Source organism: Mauremys mutica, chromosome 3 (assembly GCF_020497125.1).
Source record: "Mauremys mutica isolate MM-2020 ecotype Southern chromosome 3, ASM2049712v1, whole genome shotgun sequence".
Classification (NCBI taxonomy): domain Eukaryota; kingdom Metazoa; phylum Chordata; order Testudines; family Geoemydidae; genus Mauremys; species Mauremys mutica.
In genome coordinates this window covers 23,957,631-23,976,803 of record NC_059074.1, presented here as the reverse complement: position 1 = coordinate 23,976,803, position 19,173 = coordinate 23,957,631, and the positions used below count along the sequence as shown (strand labels likewise).

The window sequence follows — 19,173 nt, the reverse complement described above, 5'->3', positions numbered from 1 at the left end:
ACAGACTTTACAGTCATGACATTTTTATTTATAGAAAACAGGCACTGGTGCAAGGCAGAATCTAGTCTGTCCAGGGTGTTAGACCATGGTAATATAGCTGGCTGTGAGGGTCAGAATTCCACATTTAGGAGTAGTAGGAAAAGTCATTTATGTGATTATTTGATTTTTTTTAAATTTTGATTTTTCTCTGGCTTGTGGTTTGGAATGTTGAAAGTAATCCTGGTAGAGAAGGATTAGTGGCAGAGGGCAGGTGATGCAGTCAAAAGAGCATGATAAATACACATAGCTCTGTAATTATTACACTTGTATCACATCCATAAATGTGGTTACTGGGAGAAAAAATAAATTACATTCATTATATATCAAAGTTTGATAACAAAACTGTTTACCAAGTCTTTGGGAATCTTTGTATGAACAGAACTAGACAAAAGACTCAATTTCATTACTGCCCTAAGCATGGTAGCTTTTGCTTGATCAGTCACAGTGAAGATCAGTTCTGGGGATGATAAGAATAGCTAGTAGGTAAAATGTCTGTGTTTTTAGATATTGAAAACTTCAGTTTGCCTTGAAAAGGTTCCTGGAGCTGAGCCACTTGGATTCATGAAAGAATTACAGGATGAATTCTTGACCCTTCCAGACCACAGTTAACAAAAACCCTTTCCTTGCATTATTATGGAGTAGGCAGTTGTTGATCACAAGAATAGTAAATAAAGTAGCTTTAGTTGAGCAATAAAATCACTGTCCAACATTCAGCTCATACTTGTCAGCTGTAATACTTGTTTATAGTTTGGGTGGATACTTGTGATTATATAAACAGATAAATACAACGCACTGAACCAACTATGGTGTTGCTCCATTAGCTTCAATCAACTTGGCCTACTGAGCCCAATTAAGAGTGCAGGATGTAAATCAAAGCTTCAGATCCCGCATATACATAATCTCTCAAATCCTGCATATACATAATATATCAATACAGATAAACTATATAGGTCAGTTTCCCAATCAATTTCATAGTGAGGACCACATGTTAATATAGGGATTGCCTCATGGATGCATCTCCCACCCTATTCATAATTACATGCCTCCTTTCCCGTCTACTCCTGGAAGACTTCCTATGAGGAAGAATAACAATTCAGTCATCTTATTAGAGAGCTGGGAGTCTTACATCAGAAAGAAGAGATTGGTTTTGAGATGAAATTTGAAATCTTAAAGAATCAGTTAAACAAAGAGAGGCTGATCTAGGTAGTGGATGCAGCATATCAGAAGGTACCATGCACTGTGAAATGACAAGTTTGACAGACAACAAAAATATCTAGAGATATCATAAAAACAACAGTTTTGGAAGGAATGTTAAACCACATGCTTCACGGCTTAAACCAGTCTATTACTGATCAGGATCAGACCTACTAGGAGGGTGGGGAGGGGGCTGGTAGTCCAATATCTGCCTACTGCATGGATTCTTATTACTTCTTTCTCAGAAGCAGGTGGTACTGAGAAAGAAATGTGGCATTTTAAAAGTATATAAGGAACGAGCTAGAAAATAGCATGCGGTTCCACAGATGAAAGAGGCAATTTCACAAAGGTGTAAGGACCTGATTTTCAGAGGTGATGGCCACCCGCATACCCTATTGATTTCAGTGAGTTATGGTTTTTCAGCCCTTAAAGACAGAAAGTAAAAGAATACACATAGAACTTTATAGGAGGTACACAGTGAAAAATCAGGCCATTTATTTAGTAGCTTAACCTCAGGCAAACTCCGCACACAGTTTTGAAAATCTTGTCAGGTTGTGCAGCTCCACGCATGGTAGCAATAATGGAAGATGTAATTAAGACAGGGCTCAGGCAGTTTTACCACTATGTACCTGACCCTTTACCTAGACTAGCCCTTCCACCACTCATACCAGTAACACTGACACCTTTGGTAGTGAATTACAGCCAGAGTATGCAAGTGTACAAGCAGCCTTGGAACTGTGCATGCATATAGGAGAGCATGCTCGATTAATATTGTAGTTTTGGGGATATATTCTCCTTCCTATGGCATTTTGTATAACAATTCATTTTCACATTAATACGACATAAGGTTAGATGATACAATGGTATGAACATCTGAGCTCTGTCTACATTACAGTGACCACTTACTACCACTGGGGAAGCTGCACTAGTGGGGAAATATGGTTACAGGGTTTGCTAATGTGGCCACGGTCCAGCTGACTTCAGTGGGAGTTGTATTAATAAACACGACAGAACTGGGCCATATATAATCTGTTGTCAGACTCTCAGCTGTACAAGTGAATGTCATTTGCCCACTGCATGGGTTCTTTTATTCTAACAAAATAAAAACTTCAATAAGTTTTCCTTAAAAAACACTGTTGAGAGATTTTCCCATTCTTGAAAAATTGTTTCACAATATCCCTGTGGAAGCCTGAAAATGAAATGTTTCCTTGCCAAAAAGCTTTTTCCTCCACCTCTCTTTCTCTCTAACACACACTTGTTACTGGAGGGTTGCTCAGAAGTTACTCGGCTGTTGCCAGTGATTTTAATAATTTTTATTAGAAAAAAAATAAAACATTTCACTTTGGAAATAAAACAACATTACATGAACATTGCAAAGTTTGCAGACAGACATATAAGAAAAGGTAGGTGAAATTCTGAGTTTACCAACCTTAACTTCTCTTACATCTTTCATTAAGATATTTTCTCTTTTTATTCAGCAATGGAAATTATCTTCTGCTGCTAAATAAAGATTTCAGGTAAAATCCTGGCCACAGTGGAATTAATGGGAGCTTTGCCATCGATTTCAATGGGGCTAGAATTTCACCTGTTATTTACATATTTAATTAATCCATCCTCTAAGTCCGAATCCTCACTAGATTTGTTTTCTCAACAAGGTCAAGTATTTTCTTGTTAGTTTTATGCATATGGTATTAACAAGCTGCTTTTCAAGGAAGACATTGTTTGCTTTATTAGCCTCGTTCATTAATTGCCTATATTTTCTCTTAACTGATATGTAAGATATGAAAATTCTAAAGTGTATTATTGAATGGCCTCACTTAAAAATATCCTCTATGACGGGAAAAAAGCTCACAACTATGTGTCTGACTCTGAACTAACCTTGTTTTGTTCACCCTCAGGGCACATTGCAAGGCTCATTTATTATCTCTGGTTCTGTGTGAGGAAGTAGCTAGATGGGGCAACTGTCTGGGTGTGTGTGTGTGTGTGTGTTTTATGGTAGTAGGTTAGCTGCTGGTATTACTTTGATTAACTGTATCTTTAATTTGTGTCAAAGGTGCTTAGACCATAGGATAATTGCTCTTTTACATATATTGATAAATACAGTATTTCTGTGCAGTAGCTTCTTTAAGGGATACTAATGATTTAAATCCTACAGCATGGGTGAAAGCCAACATGTAAGCACTCAGGGTTTTAGATAAGATTACACTTACACAAATACATTGGCAACAGGGACTGTGTGGTTCAAGTTACTGAGGTATGGAGCTTTTTACCTCTAGCTCAGTGGTTCCAGTGTGAGTGTATCTGGTAATGACTCCAAGCTGTTAACAGCTGATGGTGGCCTATGTGAAATGACTTTTGTGATGTCAGACTAACTGGGAACGAATGTCAATTTTACACCCAACTGTAACTGGAAACCTTTTTAGCAGTTTCATCAGAGGCACATAGTTGAATAGGCACAGAGACTGAATAACTATCATCTCACGCATCGAGGTGGCCTTGCCAAGATGGATCAGGGTTGAGGCATATTCTCTGGGAGTACAGGAAAGCATTTATAGTTACTGCTGTGCTGTAGATGTTCTGTGGATAAAGAGCCACCAGGGGTGTCAATCTCACACCTTTCACAGACTCTTGGCATTTAAGGTAGAACAATTTGTTTTTCAATACTGGATATTTTCTGTTTTAAATAGCCCTTTGAAGATGAGAAGTATATGCCCTTCACCATAAAAACCATTTTTTTTAACTTTCATCTAGATACTTGGCTTATAATATTAGAAATTAAGTAATAAAATGGTAAAAACTGCCAAACTGCAGATTGGAAAAATGTCCTCAACAAGATCTCTCAGGCTAAAATACAGTTATAGCAAAAAGATCATGCTTTTAACATACAGGCTTCTGAGCTCTAGCCCACCACAAAAACAGAAAAGTTACACAACTTTTCTAAGTAAATTAAAATCTCCTTTAGAAATTTTCACCTTTGGAGCCAACTGGTCTGCGTCTGAGCTGAAATACATTAAAATGTCACTGTGTTAGGTAAAAATCCAACTTCAACAACTGCAAGGGGTTAAAAAGATTCAGAGAAGATTTGCGGGTGAGTGGTGCTGTTCTTTGTAGGTCTAACAACTGCTTTCTTATGATTTATAGCTGCTTTAGCATGTACCACCCACCTTCTGTACATTATTAACCTGTCAGTGAGCACATCTGCACACATCACATTTTAAATTGCAAATGGAGGCTGGAATAAAGGGTGGATCTTCTATAGAATCTAAATACAATCATGGTCATTTATGGATTTTGACTAATTCTATAATGTCATACAACATGGCAACTTGATAAGTAACAGGACACTGAAGGGTTTAATGTAAATGGTCTAAAACCTACTCAATAGTTTTCTTTAAGTGATCAAGGGCAGTGGGTTGTTTTTAAACAGCAACCCTGTTTCAACACCAGCTCCTGCACACATTATCATGGTTCATTCTCTCTCTCTCTCTCTCTCACACACACACACACACACTCTCTTTCTCGCTCTCCCTCTTCCTCTCCCGCTCACTGTTCCTGTTCTCCTCTTCTCCCATTTATTGGGATTCTTCTAGATCCTCTCTTTGCTTTGGGCTCAGTGCATCACCACAGAAAGCAGAACTCTTGCAGCTAATCAGCACACGTGCTATTTGGTTTTCACACTGTCAGCTACACAGCCCCATCAAGTCTCTTTCCTCATTTTCTTCCTCTTCCGCCTCTCCTTTTTACCAGGTACATCTGCCATACAAACAGCAGCACAGATTATAAAAAGCTTCCACACCAAAATCATGTTGCTGGACAAAATCCAAACAATTTCCAGAGTATGATCCTTCATGTTGTGCATATGTATTTCTCAGTGGACACCTGGTTACCAGGCCTGATCCAATGCACACTAAAATCAATGAAAGGACTTTCAGTAACTTCAGTGCGCTTTTTGGGTACATATCTATCACTGTCACCCTGTTCCATGTTAAAAAAAATCCTGCATAGGTCCTGATCCTACTCCCACTGAAATCAAAGGGAATTTTGTCATTAATTTCAATAGGTGCAGATGCAGGCCTTGTCAAAGAACATCTGATTAAACAGCGTTATTGTGCTTCTCTGTAAAAGTGAACATATACATCTAAAGAAAAAGGCGATTAACATTTTAATTAAAATAATAAATGAATAAATAAATAAATGGATGAACACTCCTTGAATTACCAAAAATTCTGAAATCACAGTTCTCTAAAGTGCAAAAATCATCACTTACCATTATGGGGTAAATTGTTAGCAGGGTCTTGGGGTATTTTAAAAGAGGTACAGGTGGCATGACTACTGTGTTTCATAGATATCAACTCCCTTCGACTTTCCTCTGTTCTCATTTCCAAACCTTGCTGAGGCTTTAAGAATAAATATGAAATAATATGCTTAACTAAGCATATAAATTAAATGAAGTATATGCAAGTATAAAATATGAAAAAAGCAAATATAATAAGTAATTAGAGTATTTAAAAGAAACATAGGACAAATCTAATTCTAAAAGGATTAGACTTAACAGCATGTCATCTACCCAACTACTATATGTTTGTGGTAGACAGGAGTCAAGTGTTATAACCTTTTCTCTTCACAACCTTTGCCCTTATTATTCCCAGTGCATGGAAGAGGAGCAAAATGCTTTCAGGGAGAGGTGTAGAGCAGTCCAATTTTAGTCCACAATCCTGCAAGTTGCTAACTGGCAACAGTCCACAAAACTCGCTGATGAGGCACAGAGATTGTGATGAACAGCTATATCTGGATCTCTGACTTCCAAGTTTACATTATTTATATCTATTTCTGTATGAATAACTTGCACAGCAGCCAGCATCAACATTTGGGGTTAGCTTGAAAACCGGTTTTTGTCACTTTCTCCCCCAAGTGTAACCAACTCCTGTCCCCCATGATCACACCACTATACACATGGCAGGCCTAAGGATTCTGGAGTGATTTATGAAGGTAATTCTTGGAGATACCCCTCTACCTCGATATAACGCCACCCGATATAACACAAATTTGGATATAACATGGTAAAGCAGTGCTCGGGGGGGGGGGGGGGCTGCGCACTCCGGTGGATCAAAGCAAGTTCAATACAACACGGTTCCACCTATAATGCGGTAAGATTTTTTGGCTCCCAAGGACAGCGTTATATCGAGGTAGAGGTGTACATGCCAAACTTAAGTGACTAAATTGACACCAATTTTTTGTGTGACTGAGAGATCTTTTAGTTCTCCAACGTCAAAGCCTGCTGCTGCAAAAGTGGAATCTAGCTGCTTCCTTCCAAGTCTAGGAATCATGTCACATTGATTTATGTTTCCAAAGCTAACTTTGCAGCAACACACAGATGACTTAAAGCTGGTGTAAGTGGACAGCTGAGGATTCCCCTTGCGTAGGGAAACCTCAAGTGGTTTCGAGTTATCATAACTGGATCTAGGGGTGTGTAGGGTCTCAGACAGGTTAATGCTCAGGGTAGCTAGCCCACTGCAGTTACATTTGTATTTTTAGCAGGCTAGCTCAATCACAGCTAGTGTGGGTATGTCCACTTGGGCTGGAAATTACACCTTCCAGCTCCAGTGTAGACATACCTTACGTCACCTCCTCACCTTGCAAAAAAACGCCAATGTAGGGGACATGTTGAGGGAAAAAGGGCATGGCTGTACTCCAGAAATTCCTGGCAGTTACAACGACCCTTTGGGGGCCAATACCAGATGACATAAATTGGAGCACTCTGAAGGTTGCTCTAATGTAAGCTGGGGACAATATCAGACACTGCAGCCCAAGCAGCTGAAGGAGCGAAAAAGTCCCGAAGGTTAGATCCTGGGTACACAATCCCACAGATGGACTCTTATAGGATGTGTGGAAGACCAAGAATATTGTACTGCTGTAAATGTTCAGAGTTAATTTACTAAGTCCAGACATCCGTTGTTAAAGTCAATTAAAAACTCAATATATTTTGGTTGGTTTTCTCCACATCCCTTTCCGCAGAGTAGCAAGTACTTTTCAGACAGGTGGGCCAACCAGTATTCTCACTTCATAGTTGCGACTTGTAACACCTACCACACCAACTGTGCTGAGATGACATTTTCCTTACCCTGCAGGGCTCTCTATGGGAACTCTCTCTGTGTAAACTTGTAAATGGCATAAAGCTGTTCCTGTTTAACCTTAACTGGTACCCAAGGTCTCATCTATACTATGGAAAATTCTGCCAGGTGACCTGGTTACAACACTGCAGCCCCCCAATTCAGTCAAAACCTAGCTCAGGACTGCAGTGCAGACAGGACTGAAGTGTGTTTTAAACATGTCCCAGAAACATGTTACAGCACTGGGCTTTCCATGGTTAACACAGCCTGTTCCTATCTACACTGCAATACCGAACTATTTTATAACCATGTTAGGGGAATACCATGTTGTGACAGGGTCCCCTTGACACTATACTTACAACTTTTTTTTTTCCTTTTTTGCGGGGGGGCTCAGATCCTCACAGCAGAGAAGGCCTTCTGCATCCATTTTTAGCAATTAAAGCTCAAAGGTGTCACTTCAGCTCCACCCAAGTTTTCCTGGGGTTCTACTTTCTTTCTGGTCATGTTCAGAGAGATAGGAACAAATTTCCTCTCTGCCTTTTGGCAAGTCCTAAGCAGCACTGAAGACCCCGTATCCTTTGTTAGAGGAGGCTGGGGACAGCTTTCCCTAGGACCATGTGCTGATGTAATGGACGTGCAGGTCCTTTTTCTATGGAAACTCTCTTTAGAGCCTCTGACTCATGTACAAGCAGCCCAAGTGGGGTCTCATAGACTGGTCTGAGAGAGCTGCCTGCAAAGAGCTCAGAAAGATCTTCTCCATCCACTCTCAAAGAGTCCTGCCTGGGCTAGTCAATAAACTTGGCAGCTTTTGCCTGGGTTTCTGGTAGAAGAAGGAGTTCAATCAGCAAGACTTGTGCCTTGGGTTGTCTGCCCAAGTTGTGAACATGTCAGTTTAACTCAATTCTCTCATTTGAATATGTACCTGTGAACTAAATGAGAAGGTGTGAGAAAATAGGTTACTTGTGTTAGCTGTGGACTTTGATCAGTTAGGGCTCAGACATTCTGGAATGTCAGCCTCAGTAGGAGTGCTTTTCTGCAGCATGGCAAACGTACCGTGCACGGACTGAACACTGATTGCATGTGAAAGCACCGTCACGCTGATGATAAACTCGCAGAAATCAGCTGACTTTAGATTTATGAGGCTGGATTGCAGCTAGCCCCAAAAAGTAAGCACATGGCAATGAGAGGAGGAGGAACTGGCACAAGGAACCTTTTCCTCCCACTGTGCCCTTGGGCCAGTCCTAGCATGACATGGGAATGCAGTGCCTGTGCACACTGCAGCACTAGATGCCCCCAAAAGGGTCGGGGAGGGGTGATCTCACAGTGCAGCCTCTCCTAGGGTGAAAGATCTTCTATTGCAGCGTAGCTCCTTCACACACCATCCAGCCCAGGCACGTCCTTGATTGCTTTTCATCGAACATGGTAATGCTCACACATTCACTTACATCATTTCCTCACCTTCTCGCTCTCTGGTCCTGTGCATGTCTCCTCCTCTCCCAGCCAGTTTCCCCACTCCTCTGTGGGAGCATTCCAATCGGAATTGAGGTCAATTGCTAAGGGATCATCTGTTAATATAAGCACATGAATGAATTACATTCAAATCTATAAATATTACTTCCTTGGCCTGTACTAGCAAAGCAAACATTACTTAAAACATCTAAGGACTCACTGTCTGCACAAGGGAATTTGTGTATTTGTATCGTATTAAGAATGTGTATATCAATTGAACGTTAAATGCACAACAAGGGATTAAATTGTTCAGGCAAGAAACACAATTAAAGGAAGACACAAAAACATTCAGACAGTCTATAAAAGTCTCTTTCACCATCCCCTTTGGGAAACAAGCTTTACAAAATCTGATATTAACAGAAATGTTTTCAATTATTATTATTTTTTTCATTTCATTGAGAACATTTTATTTTTAGGGGATTCCCTGAACTGTCTGCAGAGACTGCAGCATGATGTTAGTGCAGGGGCTGGCACTGGTCCACATCTTAACAGAGATATTGTTTCCTGGACTATCTCCTCTTCCATTCACAATGGCATAGAATCCCCATAGCAACGAAAGCAATTGCTCTGATGTTCTGGAGAGAGAATTCCACTGTAAGTGGTTTTGAACTAGGCAAAATGTCCATGTATTTGGTTCCCAAAGCATTTATATCCCGGGCCCCACAGAAGATCTCTCCTAGCCAATCCTATGTTATGGGAGATGCTGCCCTTCAAGACGCAGATGTTGAGGAAATAGAAGTGGGTTTTTTTTGTTGAATTTATCCTTTGTAGTTGGTAAAAATGTGTATAAAATTGAATGATTTCAATTCACTGTATAGGAGTTAGGTGCCTAATGTGCGAAAGCATCTTTGAAAATCCCCCTTGGCACCTATCTGGAACTTCAGATGCCTAAAACCTTTGAAAGTCTGGCCCTACATGCCAGCTCTTCACAGACTCCCAGCAAGGGGTCCACCAACAATTCTGAGAATCACTGTGCTAGTGACCGAAAACCAGAAAGCAAAACAGACCAGTCTTGTTTCTTTGTCCAAACTGAGTGAAGGGCAAAAGGCAAACAAGCAACATAAAATTATGAAAGTTCTGTTTGAGTTTTTAAAAAACCCTTTTCAGTTCTAAATTCCTCAGATCTTAACAGAGATAAGGATTTTTGAAATATAAAACTTTTAACCTACCATGTCTCCTGAAATAACAACAAATGTAAATAAACCCTGAGCTAGCAGAAAAAGCTTCTTCAAACTGAAAAGGTACCAGTATCAAAACACTGCTACCAGCAATAAAAGAAAAAACTTTTCCAAAAGGTTGCTTTCTCCAATTTGATGCCAATGTAATATAATGATGATAAACTTATTGCTCAACTAATTTTATATTTAAAAACATCCTCCAGACACTCACATGTCTTTTCTTAATCAAAAGGAAGGAAACATTTTCTAATACACTGTCTTATAAAAAGTCAATCTAAACATATATGCTGGGTAAATGAACACATCTAGAATAGATGAAAGCATGTCCAAATGAATGATCTAGAGAGAGAGAGTATCAGAGTGGTAGCCATGTTAGTCTGGATCTGTAAAAGCAGCAAAGAGTCCTGTGGCACCTTATAGACTAACAGACGTATTGGCGCATGAGCTTTCGTGGGTGAATATCCACTTCGTCGGTCTACATGCATCCGACGAAGTGGGTATTCACCCACGAAAGCTCATGCTCCAATACGTCTGTTAGTCTAGAAGGTGCCACAGGACTCTTTGCTGCTTTTAGAGAGAGAGAGAGAGAGAGAGTAATAAACGAACATAAATTGTGAATATGAGGCAGCTATTCTGTATAGCTACACTTAACTTTTCCCTGCTATATTACTTACTGAACTGCAAGTGAACACCAATGTGAGGAAGAAGTTTGGTGGAGTGAAAGTAAGAATGACTATACCGTAAGATGCATGTATTATAAACCATCATTTTAATAGTAATATATTAAATAGGGCCCTGATCCTGCAAATACCCACCCAGTTGCTTAGCTTTAAGCATATGCGTAATCCCAATGGCTCATTACCCTACTGGAACAATGTATATGCTTAAAGCTAAGCATGTGGTAAGTGTCTGCAGGATCAGAGCCTTAGTGATACAGTTATAACTATTATTTACCTCAAAGTTACTATCCTTAAAGCTGTTATATCATAAGCCGTTTAAATTCAACTCACAATAAATTGAATTTCATTATAAAAAATCTTCATAACTTGTTGGATTTTACAGGGGAAAAAAAGAATTAAATGTACTTATTCTAAAGCTTTGGCTTAAGACCCTTTCAGTTTTACTGCATATTTACCTTTCAGCTGCATTAAACCCTCCTGTAATAGCATTATAAACATTACTTTGTAACACAACCAGTGTTTTTAGATCTGCAACTGTACCATCTTGGGCCATCTCTCGAAAGCTAAACAGAGTAAAGCCTGGCCTGGTCAACAGTTCAATGGGAGACTTCCAAGAAAACCAAAGTATTTCTACAGGAAGACTCTGGTGATTCAGTATGCAGTTGTTATGGGGTTTGGGGGTGCAATCCAGACCAGTGAAAGCTTGTGTCATCACTTGCCCTGCAACCTTGGATGCCTCAAATGCTTTGCTACGTAACTCCCTGCCTGAGATGTTCACAACCAGCCTACAAGCATGCAGGTCACACCCTGAGTGTCTATGTATAGCTGCAGCTGGTGCAGTAACTCTGACTCCAGCAGCCTGCCAGCAACACACGACAGTCACACTCTGGCTTCTACCAGCCTTGGTTACAACTAGCAAGGTGAATCCAACACACTCACAGTCTAAAATTCGCACAAAACCACGTGTTCTGCAATATCCAGCCCTCTTGTGGACGGTTCAGAGAAGTGATAAGACACAAAACCCTCGGCTTGCCACTTTAGCTGGAGTTAACATTCACTTTAATTCAAACACAGCTCTGTTGGTTTCGATTAATTACTAGTAAAACAAGTTAATTAACAAAAGAAGATAGGGTATTAAGTGAGTTCAAGTATACAAGAGAAAGTTAAAAATGGTTACAAGCAAATAAAAGTGAAAATATGCATCTAAAAGTCTAAAATTTAATCTAGGAAAGTACAATCTTTGCCTCAGCAGGTTTCCTATATTCACTCTCCAGTGACTTCAACCCACCCTTTCGTTGAAGGACCCATCTTTCTCAGCTTGCAAGAGCTCTGTTTCCTTGTGTCTGTCTAGTGATGGATGCCAAAGGTGGCTTCTGTCATTGCTTATATCTCCCAAAGTTCAATGACTTTGTTTCAAGAGGCAGGATGACCTCATGCTGTTCTTCCCTTCCTGTGGGCTTCCCATCCCCTCTGTATGTAAATAGTCCTTCCATTGTTTTGATTCCACCATGCTTAATTTACATAGGAGACAGATAAATAGCTGCTGTCTCTCCTGACTGGGAAGGAATTTGTTTATCCCTGTTTTTGGCCACAGACTTTAAAACATAATATCATTAAGTATCCACATTTCCTCATAGTGTTAATGCAGACATTTCACAATGGTATTAGTCACCAGTGTGTCATTAGCTTTCAGAAAAGACCTCACTCTACACACTTATAATACGGTAACATTGTATACAATCAGTTGATTCAATTGCTTATCACTTGAGGTTCAGCCCCCTTTGTCTTTATAGGCCAGCAAACTTTTGCAGTGTATTCTTCTGTAGGTTGCTCCTGAAAGTAAAGCTTATTCAAGTTGTAAGGGAGGTGACATGGGAGTCTGGTGGTGAAGGAAGCTCCATGCTCTTAACTCTGCCACTTGTGATTGCTGAAATGCAAATTGTTCTGTTTCCTGCCATCTCCTCCCACTGCTGTCTTGATGGTCCTGTTTACTGCTTATATGTAAATACGGACCTTCACTGTTTTTCCCTGAAGATCGGGCTGGTGAAAGGATCAAATACACGTTCCTTTGTCTAAGCAGACCTGTTTACCAGCTCCCCCGACAAGTTTCGCTTATACACACTTTAGTCATAAATCTAGTACATATCTTAATACCCACACATCATACAAGAATATTAATGATCAGTGAGTTACTGGTTTTCAAAAGATACCTCACAAGATACCTCATATTTTGTACAGAGATTGTTACAATTCTGCGTAGTGTGTGAATACCGGGGTGCTTAGCATAGGCATAGTTTGACTGCTAGAACATGCCACTTGGAGAGCTTTTCAGTGCTAGCTGAAGTGATTTCTGTACACACTCTGTAATTTGTTACGTGCCTTAAGATCCTTTAGGATTACTATATAAATAAGGTATTACAATAGAACCTCAGAGTTACGAACACCTCAGAAATGGAGGTTGTAAGTAACTCTCAACAAATCGACAAAGAGTTCTGTGGCACCTTACAGATTAACAAACGTATTGGAGCATGAGCTTTCGTGGGTGAGTACCCACTTTGTACCCACATGCATCCGACGAAGTGGGTACTCACCCACGAAAGCTCATGCTCCAATACGTTTGTTATTCTATAAGGTGCCACAGAACTCTTTGCTGCTTTTACAGATCCAGACTAACACGGCTACCCCTCTGATTCTGAACAAATCGTTATGGTTGTTTTTTCAAAAGTTTACAACTGAACATTGATTTAATACAATTTTGAAACTTTACTATGTAAATGAAAATTGCTGCTTTCAATCATCTTAACTTAAATTAAATGAAACAAGCATAGAAAATTTCCTTAGCTTGTCAAATCTTTTCTTTAAAAGTGTGTTCTTTTTTTTTAGTAGTTTACATTTAACACAGTACTGTAGTGTATTTGCATTTTGTTATTGTTTCTGCTGCTGCCTGATTGCATACATCCAGTTCCAAATGAGGTGTGAGGCTGACCAGTCAGTTTGTAACTCTGGTGTTCAAAACTCTCAAGTTCTTGTATAAACATTATCAGAGGTTACTGACTCTCGTGAGCAGACTCGAGCAACAAAAGCTCCTTACTTTCCTGTTATTTTACCACTGCAAGAGGGCAGTTAGCTACCTTTCAGGCTGGCAGGCAGAAGAAGTAATGAGAGATGCAGTGAGAGGGTAGGTCTACACTACGGGGTTAAGTCGACCCAAGTTACGCAACTCCAGCTATGTAAATAACGTAGCTAGAGTCGACGTACCTTAGGTCAACTTACTGCGGTGTCTGCACTGCGCTGGGTCGACGGGAAAAACTAAGGCCTGGTCTACGCTGGGGGGGGTCGATCTAAATTACTCAACTTCAGCTACGTGAATAACTTAGATCAACTTACCGTCGACTGCTGCCGCTCCCCCGTTGACTCTGCCTGCGCCTCTCGCGGCGGTGGAGTCGACGGGAGAGCACTCGGGGGGCAATTTATCTCGTCTAGACTAGACGGGATAAATCGATCCCTGCTGGATCAATCGCTGCCTGCTGATCCGGCGGGTCGTATAGACATACCCTTAGTTCTATTTACTTAGTAGAATTTTTACATTCTCCAGAGTCATCCAGCTAGATGAGCTATTACACTGATTGCAATTTGGATGCAAATTTCAACCCTCCCCACATCCGTGAAACAGGTCATTATTATTATCATGGATAAACTGGAGCAGAGAGGGTGACTTGTCCAGGAGCCAGTGGCAGAGCTAAGAATAGAGCCCCAGGCTCATGACGCCTAGCCCTTGCTCTAACCACTATGCAGTCCTACCAAAAAATTGCTAGGGAAATAAAAAGGAATTGATTGACTGTATTCACCTGGATGTGTCAGAGTAACATCCAGTGGTCTTCATGTAATAAGTGACATTTTTAGTCCTCATATCTGAAACAGGTGACAGGACTTGTTTAAAGAGCTAAGTCACATGCCAGCACAAACCCTAATGCCAGGCATTATCTCAGCTAAATCGAAGGAATACATGTGAGTGACATTCCCCTTCATTCTGCTATCTGATCAAAGCTGTGCTAGGCAAATCAAAAATAGTAAAAAATAATAATAATAATTACAAAAAAACTGCTGTGTGCAGAAAACCTTCCATTTCCTCTTTCAATTAAAATGTACAGTGAATAGCAACAGCTGAGGAATTCACAGCTATATATTCAAGCTGTCAGTTAAACATGGTGCTATTCCATGGAAGCAGAAGAGCTCTCTTTCCCTATCCAACCGGGAACCAAACACAAAATGCTCAAACAGCAGCATATGCCAAATAAAATACAAGAAAGTACCAACGGATGAGCCACCTATGCTGCCATCCTCCTTACTCATGTGTAGCCAGGACTATATTCAGAAGTTATAATGCCAAGTGTCTGGAACATCTAAACAGCTCCATCAAGATAAATAAACAGAGTCCAATGGGCTGGGAACACTTGTTTTTCTTTTATAAAAGATGTTATTTATAAAATCCCGTGACAGGCAAGCTGTTGCATCTGTTCCAGAATCTTAGTTAGTGCTGGGCTGAAATGGAAAGATGCCAGCAGATTAATATCTGCTTCCTCTATTCAGTCAATCATTCCAGATTCCTCTTTAGTTAGGATGACCATAGATGGAAGAAAGCATGCAGGATACAGTACCCCACCAGCAGAAGTATAATTAGATAGCTTTTTTTCACATCTTAGCTCATAGAGCTGAGAAGCAATGAATCTTTGGAGAGAAGAAGCTACCAGATACCCATACCACTTGTGACAGCCTCACCTTCCAAGATCTATATAGGTCTTTCCCACAGATTCTAAAATTCAAACACTGAAATCCTGGCTCTACTGAAATCAATGAGAGTTTTCCTACTGACTTCAGTGGGTCCAGGATTTCCCCCCTTATGTTTTAATTTAAGGGATACTAACAGGATCCCAAATTTAGGTTCTGTTTTTTAAAATAAGTTTCTTGACAGAAGTTAATACAAATATATTTTAAATTGTTTTTTGTAAAAATATCATTGAAGCCATTTCCCTCCAAACATTCCAGAATTGTGCTAGTGTGTGGGAATCAAGATGTGAAATCAACTACAAGCTGTCCACTTTAGTTTCACCATCTAAGTTGAACGAAGCGAGAAAAGTAAACAAAATAGATCAGGTACACTGGTCACAATGATTCCTTCTGGCCTTGGAATCTATGAAATAGTAAAAAGCAAATCTAACTTTAACTTGTTTTTAACTTTAATAACCTATGCTGACTAGTAACACATTTTTAAAATACAGAAATCATATCCATAGTGTTCCTTTAACCCTATGGTTTAAATAAACAAAACTCAAAATTCATGTTGAAATTCTATTATTAAAACAAATCTTTAAAGAGATACTGTCAAGTCAAATTTACTCCCAAATTTAGATTTAGCAAAACCCAAGTTTTTATGAAATAAAATGCTTCTGTGAATTAAAAAAAAAAATCCAACAGAAACTTAAAAACAAAGAGATGAACAATTCCCTGAAGTGTCTACAACCTAAATACTGCAGCACTATGCTAGAGCATAAGAACCTGGAAAAGAAACTGATTAGAAATGTATTGTAACTAAAGTAAAAATGAATAGTCTTGTTCAAGGTGACAGAAGTGCACAAAGTAAACAACCAGGATAAATGCTAAAAAAAAAATTTGATTTGTAAACTTCATTCAGTTTTAATAAACTAAGGTGTTATTTATAAAAGAAGCAAGAAGGGACTTTGAAATGACAATTAACCATATTATTAACCATCAACCAGATTTTTAGACATGAGAAGCACTTGTGCTTCTGATTGATTTCAGCTGGAGTTGGGGGTGCTCAGCACTTCAGAAAATCAGGCCCCATCTGAATTTTACCCTGAGTGCGCACTGAAGCCTGCTAACCTTCCTCAAGCAAGCAGTCCCACTGGCCAATAGATACTTGATAGATCAGAGGTTCTCAAATTGGGGGTCGGGACCCCTCAGGGGGTCGGAAGGTTATTACATTGGGGGTCGCGAGCTGTTGGCCTCCACCCCAAACCCCGCTTTGCCTCCAGCATTTATAATGGTGTTAAATATATTAAAAAGTGTTTTTAATGTATAAGGGGGGGTCGCACTCAGAGGCTTGCTATGTGAAAGGGGTCACTAGTACAAAAGTCTGAGAACCCCTGTTGTAGATAGTCTCTTATTTTTTATGCTCAAACAACAAAGGCAAAAAGCAACCTGCACTCATCTCTCCACAAACAAACAAACAAACAAATCAATCAATCAATCAGAAAATTGAACATACGCTGCCCAAGCCATGCATCATCCACTGTGAGGAAGGGTAAGTTGGCATTCCAATGATATTTGGAGGGGTTGTCCTGAGATGATTTACTCTTCAGATTACCTGAATAGAAACAAGTATGCCTTTTAATAAAAAACAAAACAAAAAATAAATCACTTAGGTATATTCACATTGTTAAGGCCAATTAATCCTTTCCTGATCAGCACAGCTGTGGCATTATGGAATTTAAGCTGCAAAAATTAATTTATGTTGCTCATAACACTGAACTTATTTTAAAAGGCTGGACAAGGACAGTACATGATTAAATTACTATCAGAATATCCCTCTGAACAGTGATTGAACATGTATTGTCCAAAGTCGTAATCTGTCTGGCCGGCAAATGACTTTCAGAGACGTCAAATTGAAGTTTTAGTTCCTACAGAACAAAGACCTCATCCATTATACACCTGGTAAAAAGCCAGATCCAACTCCCTATTCACGTTAACGGTAAGACTCCTACTGACTTGAAAGAGAGCTGAATCAGGCCCATAGTTATCCCTTTTTACATGTAATGAAAAGTAGGGCAGAGAGAAAAAGGAGGAAGCCAAAGCTTTTCTTGATGATTATTTGCAAGTAATTGAAACAGTAGAGTTCACTCCTACAAGTGCTGAATAACTCCTTACTGCACATCAATCTTTTAAACTACTTGTATTATGGATTAGCTCTTCTCATATTTTTTCTTGTTTATTCTTCTTCATGCCCAAGACTATGATTTTGTAGGTCATATTTTTCAATCTTCCCCTAAATATTTGTTCTTTGTGCAGTTCTGCCCTGTAGCAGCTTGCCTTTTTGATGCACACACTAATGCAGATGAAAGCAATGATTTTTGTCTGTCTCGTGTTGCCTATTATGAGATGCCTCAGACCACTGTTTAATGCAAGACTGGAAAATAGATGACTGAATAAGTTATACATTGTATCATCTGCAATGTCTTGCTATGGAGCAGAATTACATTATTTTGGCTTGCACAGCTCAATATACATGATGTATGTATGTGTGTATGCTTTCACTTAACATATCCTAAATGTTTAGGACCAGATTCTGCATTCCTTGTACATCCAAAACTCCTTTTGAAGTCAATGGCAGTTTCTGGTGTGCAAACCAATGCAAGACCAAGTCTTTTCAAAATATTCTAATAAGAATTCAGGAACCTAAACCCCACATCTACCTTTTCGCTCATTGGTATTACACATTGGTAAGTCAGTGTTATGCTGTCTACTGTGATACTGCTTCAACGCAGCACCACTCAGGGCCTACATAGCCAAAAGAAGAAGCATAGACAATTTTAGGTGAGATTAGAGAACGCACAGATGAAGTGGAAGTGGAATGGGAGAGACCAAGAATGACTGCCTCTCTCCCCACAGTTGCAATCAGCAGAGGCTCTCAAACTGGAATTCCCTAAATGTAAAGAAGGAGCATGCCACTGGCAAGGTGTTCTCCACAAGGGCCCCTCGACTTCGGCTCCTGGCCTTTCTCCTTTGGTCTGAAATATCCTGAATTTGCTAGCCTTTAAAACACATTGCAAAGCCCAACTTTTTATGGGGCATTATGGGGAGAGAGTTTGCTGGCGGGGCAATATTTGAGGAGAGTAGGGTGCTTTCTCATTATCTGATCTGAAGCATAGTTACTTACTGCTCAAATGGTGGAATTTGCTAATCTTTATGTTTTTTAAATAACTGGTAAGGACACATCTCAAGTTTTAAAGTCATACTAGGATGACACAAAAGTTAGGACTGGTTTCAAGGAAATACATTGAAGTCAGTCACTAAAAGGTTGGAGCATCGGATTTCAAATGTGAACAAGGTGTCAGAGAAAACACTGAAATATGGCTAATGGTGGGGAGAATTTGTAAGGGTCTGGATATCTGGGGATATGGGTGATGGAAAACTCACGAGGAAGTGAATCAAAAGTGTCCACAGAAAGACTACTCACTTAACTCCATGGACAGCTCTGGTAAAGTCCCAAAGGTCACAGGATAAGCTTTTGCTTCTGCAATATCCCATGTTCCTGGATTAAAAAACAAACCCAACAGGACATTCAGAATTGGTGCATGTGGCTTCAAACAGACACATTCAGAATGTTTCAGTCTCTCCTCCCCAACCCTGTGGACAATGCCACTGCAGCTGGGAGGACAATCGAGT

General features: G+C 39.8%; 1 protein-coding gene across 3 annotated transcripts in view; it reads right to left on the bottom strand.

Moving 5' to 3' along the window:
- Nucleotides 1-1,423: 1,423 nt before the first annotated feature.
- Nucleotides 1,424-19,173, bottom strand: part of LOC123365723 (protein LYRIC-like) — a 46,284-nt gene continuing 28,534 nt past the window's right edge. For all 3 annotated transcript variants that reach the window (XM_045008570.1, XM_045008569.1, XM_045008572.1), the window contains 5 exons: nt 18,965-19,039; nt 16,997-17,095; nt 8,802-8,908; nt 5,501-5,630; nt 1,424-4,986 (listed from right to left, as the gene is read on the bottom strand). In XM_045008570.1, coding sequence (XP_044864505.1) covers nt 4,931-4,986; nt 5,501-5,630; nt 8,802-8,908; nt 16,997-17,095; nt 18,965-19,039 — 467 coding nt within the window. In that variant the 3' untranslated portion in view covers nt 1,424-4,930. The remainder of the gene's footprint in view (nt 4,987-5,500; nt 5,631-8,801; nt 8,909-16,996; nt 17,096-18,964; nt 19,040-19,173) is intronic.